The sequence below is a fragment of the Cyclopterus lumpus genome, chromosome 21 (assembly GCF_009769545.1).
Source record: "Cyclopterus lumpus isolate fCycLum1 chromosome 21, fCycLum1.pri, whole genome shotgun sequence".
Taxonomy (NCBI): domain Eukaryota; kingdom Metazoa; phylum Chordata; class Actinopteri; order Perciformes; family Cyclopteridae; genus Cyclopterus; species Cyclopterus lumpus.
The window spans coordinates 8,712,417-8,725,952 of record NC_046986.1 but is presented as its reverse complement, the minus strand read 5'-3'; the positions used below and the strand labels follow the sequence as shown (position 1 = coordinate 8,725,952).

Below are 13,536 nucleotides of genomic sequence, written 5' to 3'. Positions count from 1 at the left end.
TCTCATGGAGGCCTGCTTTTGGAAAAACAAAATAGAGATGGTGTGTGTTTGTCTTTCCATTAAAACAAGAGATGTTATTCAGTATATTTTGTCCCGTATGCCACCCAGTCCCTCGAGGCTCCACACTGTCACAGCCCTCCTGCACCACATGGGTCACATCACACCCTGAAACCCCTTTGGTGGGTTGGAGCTGGAACCCTCACACAAGAGAGAGAGAGAGAGAGAGAGAGAGAGAGAGAGAGAGAGAGAGAGAGAGAGAGAGAGAGAGAGAGAGAGATTACGCATACATGCTTCCTGTCCCTGACACACACACTCTCTCACACACACACACGCACGCGCACACACATACACACTCCTCCCTCCCTCAAAGCTCAAATGAAAACTCCGGCAGTCCGGTGAACTTTTTCTGACTGACAGGATCTTCTCGGGCTGGAGGACGTATTGTGTCGTCGGATTCATTGCAAGTCTGCAGCAATGAGACCTTTGTAGCTATGTTTGATCACATATCATGCTGTCATTTATTTCCGATTATTAATAAGTTTCTTAGCCTTGCGCGATGGAGCCTGACGCGGGACGAGACGATGGGATCCTCCGTGCGCTCTGGACACCAAGGTTTGCTTTTGTTTAGATCTTTCCTCTTTGGTTTATTTTCTTTCCTCCTTCTCTGGTCTTAATAACCAGTCTTCACGTCTTCATTTCCTCTCAAGCGATATGATTGACAGGTTTGATAGTGTAACGCCGCCGTCTCGATGCAGCAAGTGAACACATGTTTACGCGTCTCTTTCTCACCAAATAAGATCGCTTAAATAAACAGTTAATGAACAGTTTATTTAACAGTTATGTATCCACTGATGGAGATCACACATTTATAGAGGCCTAGATGATGCATTAGTGCAATTTAATGTTCCATGACGTTATCATTAGTAATATAAATGAATGCTTCATAACATAGCGATTGCTTTTCTTATTCTTCTTATAATTGCAACACTTATAACTATTTAGTTTCCCATAGAACTTATTTAATGTACACCAAAAGTTCCATCCCATGCTGTGACGCATTTCCTCAGGTGTTGCGATTGAAATGGTCACGTGGTTTTCATGCAGCACCGGTGCAGACTTCCCAAGTTCACATCAAAAATGACTTCTGATGGGAATTTGGACACATTTTGCTGACTGATACAGAGCCCAGAAATGACGTGTGCCTGGCCCGAGGGTGGATTTCTGTGGGGCTGTAATTGCATTCTAACTCGGCTTAAAGAATAAACTTATAAACGGATTACTTACTGAGGAGGAATGTTTCAAAATTGGCCCCTGAACCGGGCTTTGCCTCTGCCAGGTTACGATCTTAAGAGAGAAACGGTGAGACTGACGGGACGATGAATGGGCTTCACATGCGGTGTATTAAAATGTGATAAAAGCCATTTAAAGCTCAATTCTGTTTCTCTTAGCGCAGAAGTGTGTCAGAAATGGGTGAAATATTTCAGATAGTTCGATAAATTAAAGGAAAAAATCACGTAAAGAGAGATCAAGGGGCAGTCAGCTTGTGATCATAAACACAAAGAGGGCTGTGACTAAAGTTTGTTTTCATTATTTATTATTCTGAAGATTCTTTTATTTAATATTCAGTAATAACTTGATATATGAATTGTCAGGAAATACTGAAAAATACTTCTATTTTTTCTCCAGTGGATGTCTTCATATTATTCCAACCAAAAGATATTCAGTTTACCATCATCGAAAAATGAGAAAAATCAGCAAATATGCATTTGAGAAGCTGTAGTCGATGAGCTTTTGGCATTTTTGCTTTCAAACAACAGTTGTAATTTAATTATTATCAAAATTCTTTATGAATATTATTCGAAAAAGATAAAGCTATTAGGCCCGCCCAACATTTCTGCAAGGAATACAGAGATAGCTGAGGTGCAACTTGTGGTTTAGCCTTTAGGACTTCAAAAGACACTGCAGGGTGGCGGTTTTCTCCCAAACTGAAAGCTACAGAGGCAGGATTTCTTTTAAACAGCGGAAATGCCTCTCTCTGCCGTCGTTCCCTGCGGAAAGCAGCAGAACTGTGATCTATACTTGGAAAGTGACGACAGGACATGAACAGGAACTCCAGACGTTTCCCAGATATGCTGCCCAGTGGGCTTCATTGTTCTGTTGACACCATTCATTTAGAGAAAAAGGTGGGCTTCACTAACGTACACCAAGGGAATCTGTCAAATAGAACATCTTCATCTCCTGTTGGGGTGGATTAACAGTTTATATCCAATATGTCAACCATTTCCCACACTGCTCTGTTTTGATTGAATCCCATCCAACTGTCCCAGAGCGCTTTGTATCGTAGTCATTCTCCAGACAATGACGAGCTGTGTGATGCCTAATAACACACACACACACACACACACACACACACACACACGCACACACACACACACACACACACTTGTATCGATAGTGGTCTTATACATGGTCTCGACAAAATGCAGCTGAGTCACTGCAGCGTACACATCAGACTCTTAGTCGGTGTTATAGCTCAGAGTATCGTGCGATACCATGCCTCATAATTAAATCTGCAACATGTCTGTGCAGCACTCGGTAGCCTCATAAAAATGCCTGCAGCAAGAGTGACAAACAGTTGTTTGGCGATGCTCTTCAAAGTTTGTCTTCAGGTCTCAGATGCCTTCAATAATGACGTAGTGCGAGTGGAAAGCGAGGATAAGCAGAATCCCACAGGCTTCCTGTCACACAGGCCGAGTCCTGGCTCCTCGGTTTGTTCTGCAGTGTTAAATAATTGACACCTTTTGGGCATTTACACTCTAGCCTAAATTTGACCCTAATCTTAATGTCTGTTGAGGTTTGTTTGTGTTTATAATCTCATGCTTTTCCCTTGGTGGAAGATCAATGAGGTCACTTCCATGCTGGCATACATCATCCTCTCAGATGTTTCCGTCACAGCACCACACTGTGGTGGCTAAAGGTCTTACAACTCGTTTGTGAGACCTTGAAATAGAAGCAGGACTTCACATAACATGTGTTTCTCTGGGCTCCAGTGCCCAATGCTTTATTTTTACGATATTTAAAGGGGCAGTGAAAATGTTTTGAATCAACCAGATACAAAGAATCTATCAGATTCTTTGTATCTCAGATTTACAAAGAGCAACTTTAATTGTTGTTCCTCAGGATGTGTGTGTGAAAGTGGACGGACTGGGGTCAGTCATGGAGCCTGAGCTGAACTGTAGCTCCCAGTGTGATTCCCCACTCTGCTTCATCCACTCAGGAGTCAACAGGCAGGAAGGTCTCCACATTCTGCAGAGACTATGCAGTCTCAGTACGGTAATCACACACACACACACACACACACACACACACACACACACACACACACACACACACACACACAGCCCCGTACACACATGCACACACACACACACGCATGCACACACACGTAGCAGACATAGCTTTCTTAAATCCAGCATGGCTGATCAACAGAATATTGTTGGCCCTCCAAAAGGTTAAAGGTTTAAAACATATGTACATATACATACATGTGTCATCTATTATTTTGACAATGCTGGTAAGAAATCAATAACATTATTCAGATACTGAATAATGTTATTGATAAACATACATTTTGAACTTACATTTAGTAATCAGTTTTTGTAAAAACATCCACTGCTGTTGATACACATGGACCTATGATATTAAATGTGGGGAATTTCACTGAAACCACCCACACAGATGAAATACATTAAATATAAACATACGAGAAGAGTGTTATCTACCACTTGGAAAGGTCAGTTCAATAGCAGACATGTAATGCCATTGGACTAGTGGAGCTATGTTTAGTATCATAGCTGCTGGTGCCTTTAAGAGAAGGGCGAGGGGAGACCAGCCACATGAGGCGGGGCCCAAGAACGTCTAATATGACTTTCCAAATAGAAACTAAAGTCGCAGAGCCACTGTGTCAGGGAACACAAGCACTCCTGTATACTCCTTTCCTCTCCGTGCCAAGCCACACACACAGTGAGGTAAGATATATCTTTGATTTCTTTCATTCTTTATGATGTTAATTTATGCATTCAACATGCTTAAAGGGGAAGGAAACCCTGCGCTGCACTGTGTTTGCTTTATGCTGATTATGTAACACGATTGTATTTTAATGTACTGCTTTATCTTATTTTAACAATTCCTTCTTTTTTTTTAGTTCACACTTCACATAAATTGTTCAGCTAGGAAATATCCTGTGATGAAATGTAACACCATGCATGTGTTACTATTTGTGGACGTAGACAGCTCACAAGGGACAACTGTTTCTGAACCTAATAGAATAATGAAAAGAAAATGAATATAAGGACCAGAGAAAACCTTTTCTTTAACACCCTACCTGCTTTTCTTTCCGGGTGTGTTCCCAGATATGGCTGCTGCTGGCAGTGTGCTCACTGAGGAGCAGCTTCTTTGCCCCATCTGTCTGGATTTGTTCAACCAACCAGTTACCACTCCTTGTGGGCACAACTTCTGCAGGGACTGCATACAAGGATATTGGCAGAGCGCTAATCTGTCACAGTGCCCCATGTGCAAGCAGAAGTTCTCCAGGAAGCCTGAGCTCAAAGTTAACACCTTCATATATGAGGTGGCTTCCCAGTTCAAGAATGCATTGGAGAAGAAAGACCAAGAAGAAGCCAGAACCGTGGACCAGTGTTCAACCAATAAAGGAGAAGTCTCATGCGATGTGTGCGTTGGAAAAGGAGTCAAGGCTCTTAAATCCTGCCTGGACTGTTCGGCCTCCTTCTGTGAGACTCACCTGGAGCCCCATCATGTTCTAGGCACCTTCAAGAAGCACCACCTGATCAACCCCATAATGAACATGCAAGACAGAGTGTGTAAGAAGCATGCCAAACTGCTTGACCTGTTCTGTCACACTGACCAGACATATGTGTGCCAGATCTGTATTAAGAGAGACCACAGCGCTCATCACACTGTACCGATAGAGGACGAGAGCAGAGACAGGAGAGCTCAAATCGGAATGATAAATGCAGAAGTGGAAGAAATGATTAATGGCCGACTTGAGAAAATCATCGACATCAATCAAACGGTTCAGCTCAGCAGAGGAAACACCGAGAGGGAGATCGAAGAGAGTATGCAAGTCTTCAACAACTTGCTCCACTTTGTCCAGAGGGGTCAAGCCGAGGTGGTGGAGGTGATAGGTGCAAAGCAGAGGCAAATTGAAGGCAGGGCCAGAGGACTCATCGTGGAGCTGGAGCAGGAGATCAATGAGCTGAGGCAGAGAAACGCTGAGCTGGAGCAGCTCTCACACACCAAAGACGACTTCTTTCTTATGCACAGCTTTCCAGCTTTCTCCACACTGCCAGCCACCAAAGACTGGTCTGCTACCTGCGTAGAGAGTGCTGTGTACGTGGGCACGGTACGGAGAGCCGTCAGGAGAGTAGCGTGTCAGCTGGAGGAGACAGTAAAGGCTGAGGTGAAGAGGCTATGCGAGACCGAATTTCAGAGGGCTCAGCAGTGTGCTGTTAATGTGACTCTGGACCCGGATACAGCTCATCCCAAACTGGTGCTGTCTGAAAACAAGAAGCATGTCTTTCACTGCGATGTAGCGCTGAGCCTCCCGGACAACCCAGAGAGATTTTACCCTGGTGTCAGCGTTTTGGGAAAGGAGGGTTTCTCCTCAGGACGGTTATACTATGAAGTCCAGGTGAAAGGCAAGACAGAGTGGGATGTTGGAGTTGGGCTTCAATCCGTCAACAGAAAAGGAGGGAATATACTTAACCCTGAGACAGGCTACTGGGCCCTGGGGATGAGGAAGGACAAGAGCTACTGGGCCCTCAGCAGCACTCCTATCCGCGTGCCGTTGGTCGGGAAGCCTCAGAGAGTCGGCGTCTATGTGGATGTGGAGTGGGGGCAGGTTTCTTTTTACGACGCGGATTCTGCTTCTCATATCTACTCGTTCACTGGATACTCATTCAATGAAAGACTTTTCGCCTACTTTAACCCTCGGCGTAATCATGGCGGAGTCAACTCTGCTCCTCTAATCCTCTTGCCTGTCTGACATCGGACATTTCATCTCTTCATGTTGCTTGAATACGTAACTGTTTTTTTTAGTTCTTTTAGCATTTCTCATTTTTCAAATGAAAGCTAGCAAAGGTGTGGTGGTCCAGCATGTTAAATGCTGCTCTGTTTGCCCAAATAAAGTGTGTTAATTCATCTGAATCCTGTGTACTTCTTCACTTCTTCTTTTGTTGCTTTTATGTCACATTATTTACAAAATGTAGGATTCAGAACATAGACAATCCGTAATCAAATAATGCACATGTAGATGAGCTACACCTGTGATATTTTGGACTGGATTTTGAAGGGTTTGGTTTGCGTGTGTGTGTGTGTGTGTGTGTGTGTGTGTGTGTGTGTGCAGATGGCAGTGGAGCTCCCAAGGCGGTCTCTGTCCCCAGTATTGAGTGCTGTGTTGTGGACGCTGCTCTCCTGTGGCATCCTGCTGGCTTTCTGCTTCCTGCTCTTCACCCTGCGCTTCAAAAACAACAGGTAGTCTACAAAGCTAAACACATCTTTACACATTAAAAATGTATTTACCGAATTAACTGATCAATTGTGTGTGTGTGTGTGTTTGCACATGTTGTATTATCAGGATAGTGAAGATGTCCAGTCCCAACCTGAATGTCTTGACTCTCTTTGGGAGTGTGCTCACCTACAGCAGCGGCTTCTTGTTTGCCGTTGGGGAACGATCACACTCAGAAGGTGGAGCCTCCACAGCTGTGCTACAAGTAAGGCCTGCAGTCCCCCTCAATCCTTCATTATATTATTGGATAGGTCATTGTTGGATATTTATGCAGTGCTCTCTCCTCCAGGCCCGGATGTGGACTCTTTGTGTCGGAAGTACCCTGGTGTTTGGCCCGATTTTGGGGAAGACGTGGAGACTGTACCGAGTGTTCACCCAGCGAGTGCCTGACAAGAGAGTGGTAGGAATGCCCCCCCCCCCCCCCCCCCCCCCCCCCAGGCCTTTGTACTGTCTTTATTTTGTTGTTCAGTCGCTTCAGAGGCTTGTTTTTACTATGGGCATGTCTTGTTCTAAGAAGGGTAATGTTTTAATAAAAGCAGCAGAAGATGATGCATAACAGACATTTCAGTCCAAGGGCTACACTGATCTCTTCTATTTGTATTTACTGCTGATTTTCATAGCTTTAAAGAATAATTTGCCTATGTTTGTGTATGTGTCTTTAATAGTTAATAGGATATCTAGAAATAATGTGATGGGCTCCAGTCCTTTCTTTTTTCCCTTGAAAGTGTTTATTGGGTATTTTAATGCAAAATGGTACTACATAATAATAATTTACAGATTTAGTGGATTGCTATGCCTTCGTAGATGCTCTCTTCTTTTTTCTTAAACTTTCTTTGATATATCGCTTCACAAAAAGTTATTATAGACAGTGTTATAAAAAAGACATAAGATGATTACATTTGTCGTATTGAAGTGATTGGTGACTTTCCTTTCTGCCTCAGATCATCCGAGACATCCAGCTGATGGGCATGGTGGCTCTGTTGATCGTAGTGGACACGCTGGTTCTCACCACCTGGAACCTCACGGACCCGATCGGCTGTTCACGATCCGTCGGAGCTGTTGTCAAGGTAGAATTTAGTTGGGGATTTTCTGTGGGGCTGGAAAGAAAGTAGGAAAATAAGTTAAGATTGTTTTGTTTGATTACAGAATCGTTTTAGGCTCACACATTTTTGGTTTATTGACGTCAAATAACAGTTTAATTTTTAAATGAAATTGAAAGAAAGCTTGACTTTGTGACTGCGAAATCACAAACTTCCTAATCCTCGTGTTGATGATACATTTATTCAGGTTGCAACTCACTCATACTCATACATTTCTTCCTGATATAGGTGGTGGAAAGAGACATTTCCTACTCTTTGTCACAGCTGGACACCTGCTCCTCTGTATACTCTAATCTATGGGTTGTCATTATTGCTGTTCAAAAGGTAAGTAATCTCAATGTTATTGAAATGCAATTATACGTTACATTTGAATAAAATAGAGATTCCTTCACTGTATTGATTTACATTTTCTGTGGCCATTGTCTTTACTTTGTCCCCACATTTCTCCTCAGGGTTGTCTTCTCCTCTATGGGACTTATCTAGCTGGGTTGACCAGCAACGTCAGCCACCCTCCCGTTAACCAGTCTCCCACCATCATGACAGCCGTCACTTTGGTCACCCTCTTTTCGGCTGTGGCTGTCCCTGTGTCCATCTTCCTGCAGGCCTGGCCCAACCTGGTTTATGGCACTGTGGCTGGAGCCATTTTCATCTGCACACTGGCCACCAACTGCATGCTGTTTGTGCCTCAGGTAAGAAAAAACTGCTCCAGATACACACATGAGTGCACAAAACAACAAAAAAAGTTTCTAACGGCAAGCTTTGGAGAATATGCAGGATTTCTTTTTAATCATCTGACAGCTCCTTGTTTCTGGAGATCACTCTGACACTTCTTGATTATCTCTAAAGCAGAAACCATAAGGGAGGGAGATCTAATCATAGGATACTATGTCTGTAAACCAGCAGATGTAGACACATGTATGACAGACTTATGACTTTCTCTCTTTGTCTTGATAAAAGTAGATACATCTATGAATGACTGTAGGGGCCCGAACCTCTATTCTCTATGCGTATACCTTTGCCATGTCTGTCAGTGAAGTGTGACTCACGCAGAACGAGTCAAAACTACGTATGATATTACAAACAGGTTTATGACTCTCTAGGTGTCTGGCAGTGGGTATGCTGTGTGTCACAATAAAGGGATGAATCTTTAGTGGAAAGGAAGGAAATATTTGAAAAGTGAGTAATACGCTCAGACACACCTGGTCAAAAGGTCTCTAGTCAAATGGTCCTGGTGAGATGAATTACTGGTGTGTGTAATAAATACTGTATATAGCTGAAAGTTAGCGTGACACACTGTTTCTCCAACATGCAGCTGACCCAGTGGCGGCAGTTTGAAGAGGACCAGAACAACCCGAGTCAGATGGCCAAGTATTTCAGCAGCCCCAGTAAGAGCCAGCCCTCGGTGTATAGCCAGGATGAGATGTACTACCTGCTGGGGGAGAACACCTCCATGAAAAAGATCCTTAATGAGGTACCATGCCCTTTCTAATTACAAAGATTGGTCTAATAGACCTAGGTCTTGAATTCTCTTATAATGTGATGATAGTTATTTCTTTTAATTTGTGGTAAATTCTTAAATGTTTTCATTGAATGCAAAACAGAACTTTTATGATTTCTTGTTTGTTCTATGTTGGACAACCATGATGGAAATAAGCCTTTTAGGCCTTCTTGTGTTTTAAACTTCAGTTATTGTAACGAATGCTCAGCAGAGTTTTTCAACATGTTGAATAATCAAATAAGTTTGGTCAAAATAAATTCTCCCAGACTTAAGCGACAGAATTCATGAGACATAATGAGTGACGCCATGAATCAAGCTTGTGTCTGTGGTTACGATTTCCAGAAGAACGCTGTGATCGACGGTCTGCAGGAGCAGGTGAACAACGCCAAGGATAAACTCCTGCGACTCCTGTCAGCCAGCCGGCCACCCGAGGACCAGGACCTGGACTCTTCCGACACCAACCTCAACTCCACCTCCACTCAGACCACAGAGCTTCAGTCTGACGGCCCCTCTTCTTCTTCTCTACCTCAGAGGGACGCTAAATCCCAACTCTCGCCGCCACATCGCTACTCTCACCTCACTGCTGCTGCTGTTACTCCGTCCTCGGCTCCAAGCTCCTCCGCCCCCATTCACCCTGATGATATTTGTGATAGGGAAAACCAGAGAGGCGTCTGTAGCGCTGGGCTCACAGGTAGACACACAGCTGGGAAGGGAATAGAGGGTCATCTCAAACAACCCTTTTCCCCTGGTTCTCTCAGGACAGCAGAAGAGACAGTTCACTTTGTCACTTCCCTACAGTCCCGTAGAGGGTTGAACCCCACTCAGTTTGAAACTTTCAACAATCAGAGTGGCCTAACATCCCAGCTGGGAACAAATGCCAGACCAACTGGTTTTGTTAGCAGCGAGCAGTTGCAGGACATCCTCCAGGAGCTGAGTGTGGATGCAGTCATGGAAATTGCGCTGCGATCACCCGTCCAGACGTCCAGAACGCTCTCTCAGCTAAAGTCTACCGAAGCCTCCGCTCTCTCCCCTCGCTCCCCTCTCTCCCCGCTCTCCCTCCGCACGCCGCGCTCCCCTCGTCCACCCGTTCTCTCCAGCTACCCCAGCATCTCCCCCTATGCGATGAGGAAACGTCGGCCACCTTTCCACTCTTCCAGAAAAGGTTTGGCCGCTCCCTGTTTCTATGCAGAGTCGGAGGCTGCTGGTTGTGAAAAGACAAGGGACAACTGTGAACACCAACATCCAGGCAAGCGCCCTGACGGGGTCATTGTGGATGGTGCCCTCCTCCAGGTCCACAACCCTGACCTCGAGCTGAAGGAGGAGGAGGAGGAGGAGGAGGAGGAGGAGGAGGAGGAGGAGGAGGAGGGGAATGAAGCGATAAGGAAAAGTCAGAGGCATATTTCAAGGTCCCACAGACGCTCCGTCTTGCCCTGTGCCGTCAACACAGCTCCACCTGATGTGGAAGCAGGTGGTGATAATGAGCAGCGCCATAGACGCATTCGAGGCTCCTGTGGCTACTGGGACTCCGACTCTAGCAGCTCAACGGACTACGGTTACTACCACCGTCCCTACTGTGACTCCTGCCTGCAGCGAGGCTCTCTCCTGTCATCAGACAGCTCCTCTGACTCCTCTGGCAGCGAGTACGAAGGCTACACCAGCCTGTACCGCTCCCCACGCCCCGTGGTATTCAAAGAAGACATCAAACCCACCTTTGTGTGACCACAGGTTTACTGCACTTTACAGCTTCATCCATCCATTTCCACCACTTGAATTCATGTCCAGCGAAATGTCGTATGAAATTAGCATTTAGCATAAAGCAGGCACAAAGTTCATTTTGCATTAAGCTACTGTGCATCTGTGATGGGAGATCGTCTGACTGTAGCTTTTTATGTGTTTGGCATTCTGTATGAAGAGAGCTTTTTTTTTCTTTCTTGAATCTTGCAGAGTGGTTCATTTATTAGATTCATGAACACTTTTGTATAGCTCACAAGCACACAATGCTGTTTACTTTTTAATATCACTTATGGCATTATGTGTATATTTCTGCTGTCATCCCTTACACTAAAAAAAAGGTCTCAGTCTGACATTTAGGGTAACAAATTAGTTCAAAAATTAATAAATAAAAGGTTTTCACAGGACAGCTGAAATGTGCACTATATTAGCTATTGTGTATATACTGTATTTATTGTTATATTTATAATAAGATGTGTTGGGTGTATTTTCTGTACCCTTTTTACTGTTTTTCATTATCTACACATTCCTTAAAGTGATTGCCGTTTTATTGCATGGTTTGCGTGTTGTTGTTGTTTAGGTTTTGCTTTCTTCTCCTTCGTTGCCTCTACAATGCTCTACATGTTCTGTCGGATGCTTCCAATACAGTGAAGCTGGTTTAGGGGACACCACGCCCACATCGTCAGAGCAGCTGGAGGAAACGGGTCACTGCTATTGCTTTGACACACTTCTTTATCATCTAAGTATTATTGTCCCGACTCATTCGGAGTATTTAATGTGCAAAGGTCACAGTTATCTGGAGTGTGTGTCTCGTGAGTGTGCTAGACAGATTTTTTCAAACCCTGTTTCTTCAAAAGAAACTTCACATCACTTCATTCTGTATCTTCTCCTGTCTAATGCAGCGGAGAACTGTAGGCTCGGATTAACCAGCTGGGGGCCACGTGGCAAACAAATAAGTCCCTATTAGGCCCCCACACTCACATTCCCTCAACCCATTTTGCCCCGAGTCCTACAAACCAATCTGTATTTTTATGCTGTAACACTAGCCGGTATCAGGTTACACCCCCTGTTTTTCATATTTCTCTTCCCTGTCTTGGCCTCCCTCTCTCACTCTCTTCCACTAACTCCTCTCTGTCTCCATGTAGTGTTTCCTTCCGCTAATGGGACAATGTGTGTTTGCCTGAGGAGGTGTTGCTATAGGGAAAACAACGTCATGCCTTTTTTGAGACGCTACTGCTCTCTATTCTGCATGCATATGAACCATTGAAATGCATTCTGGGAGAAATTCCTTTTGACATAGAGCACAACAGAGTATAAATAACCTCACACAAAAGACAGCATCGCTGTGCAGGAGGAAGGACTTTCCAGCCAAGTGACCCGCATTCTGTTCAAGATGATGGATAACTGACGTATTGACGAGCGCCACTATTATTGATGTTGAGGACACCCGATGTAAACCTACCGGGCTCATATCGGAGAAAAATAGTATTTGAATAAAATAGTTGTCAATAACCTTTCTTTCTCAACATAACACGATAGTCCATATCCTCTACCTCCTTGAACATGTATTACATAATGAATAAAATAGAGATTAGTTCACCTTCAAGTCCTTTATAATGGGTTTATAATATGTAACTATTGGCTTTATTGATGGTTAATATATTATTTACTCACGCTCTTTTGTTCAGTTAAACACCATTACATTAATACAAATAAAAGGGTTGCCAGATAGTGGAAATCCCTTTGATTAATTGGTCTACAACCACCTCCTTTGCAAAATGGGTTTTAATGGATCTGGAACAAAGTTGATTTATTAACAACTTCAATATTAATAACACTGTGTTCAGTAGTAATGGCTTACCGACGTCTATCAACATTACACCAAATAGAAACAAGAAACACCATTCAAAGGGAATATTCACAACCTGGCAACACAACATGTATCCTCAATAACAGCTGATCTCAGGGTGAATAAAGGTTCAAGGTTCAGCTTTTTTGTCATTAGGCCAGAAGGAGGGACAGTGTCTTAGCCCCCTCCAAGATGATATATATATGCAACAAATAAGGCAAAGATATTAGTAAAATTACGAAACATTAATTTGGTGATAAAATATAATTTAAAAAAACAGTTATAGTAACACAGAAAGTAAATAAACTGCACTACAGTTATGCATATATAAAAAGTGTAAAATCACTTTAACATTTAGTTCTAAGCTATGGTGAAAAGAGTTGAGGGTAGGCCTAGTAGTGGGAATGAGAGTACAAAGGGAGTGATTTCGTGATGTGATCAATTATTTACCATTAATAAAGCAACTCATAATTTATAAAGGTCAACCTATTAGAAAGAATAGGTTACCGCATAAAAGATAACGATGTAGGGTTAAAAAATAACCTGGATAAAGACATGTAGTGACAAGGCAGCCATGCGCATACACACGCACACACACACACACACACACACACACACACACACACACACACACACACACACACACACACACACATACACACATTATTACAATTACTAAGCATTATGACACCAATTAAATGGATACAAAAAAATTGTGGAGGAAGAGAGATAGTGGATGGTTTTCTGTGACTAACGTAGCAACAGTGCTGCA

The 13,536-nt window shown here is 43.5% G+C and overlaps 2 protein-coding genes across 2 annotated transcripts; both read left to right on the top strand.

Annotated features, from left to right (window-relative positions):
• Positions 1 to 390: 390 nt before the first annotated feature.
• On the top strand, positions 391 to 11,321 carry gpr156 (G protein-coupled receptor 156). Its single transcript, XM_034560803.1, has 10 exons — positions 391 to 612; positions 3,181 to 3,333; positions 6,425 to 6,552; positions 6,656 to 6,791; positions 6,876 to 6,986; positions 7,528 to 7,653; positions 7,915 to 8,010; positions 8,139 to 8,375; positions 8,999 to 9,157; positions 9,527 to 11,321. The coding sequence occupies exons 2-10, from the start codon at positions 3,217 to 3,219 to the stop codon at positions 10,901 to 10,903; spliced, it is 2,487 nt and encodes an 828-aa protein (XP_034416694.1). The 5' UTR covers positions 391 to 612; positions 3,181 to 3,216; the 3' UTR covers positions 10,904 to 11,321.
• LOC117749993 (E3 ubiquitin-protein ligase TRIM11-like) lies at positions 3,404 to 6,161 on the top strand. Its single transcript, XM_034560804.1, has 2 exons — positions 3,404 to 4,028; positions 4,413 to 6,161. The coding sequence occupies exon 2, from the start codon at positions 4,415 to 4,417 to the stop codon at positions 6,062 to 6,064; it is 1,650 nt and encodes a 549-aa protein (XP_034416695.1). The 5' UTR covers positions 3,404 to 4,028; positions 4,413 to 4,414; the 3' UTR covers positions 6,065 to 6,161.
• Positions 11,322 to 13,536: the final 2,215 nt, after the last annotated feature.

Excerpts from the sequence above, each read along its gene's own strand:
- gpr156 (XM_034560803.1), top strand. The coding sequence starts at position 3,217 with ATGGAGCCTGAGCTGAACTGTAGCTCCCAGTGTGATTCCCCACTCTGC. Across the intron at positions 6,792-6,875 it reads CCTCCACAGCTGTGCTACAA|GCCCGGATGTGGACTCTTTG; the intron begins GTAAGGCCTGCA and ends TCTCTCCTCCAG. Across the intron at positions 9,158-9,526 it reads TGAAAAAGATCCTTAATGAG|AAGAACGCTGTGATCGACGG; the intron begins GTACCATGCCCT and ends TACGATTTCCAG.
- LOC117749993 (XM_034560804.1), top strand. The coding sequence starts at position 4,415 with ATGGCTGCTGCTGGCAGTGTGCTCACTGAGGAGCAGCTTCTTTGCCCC.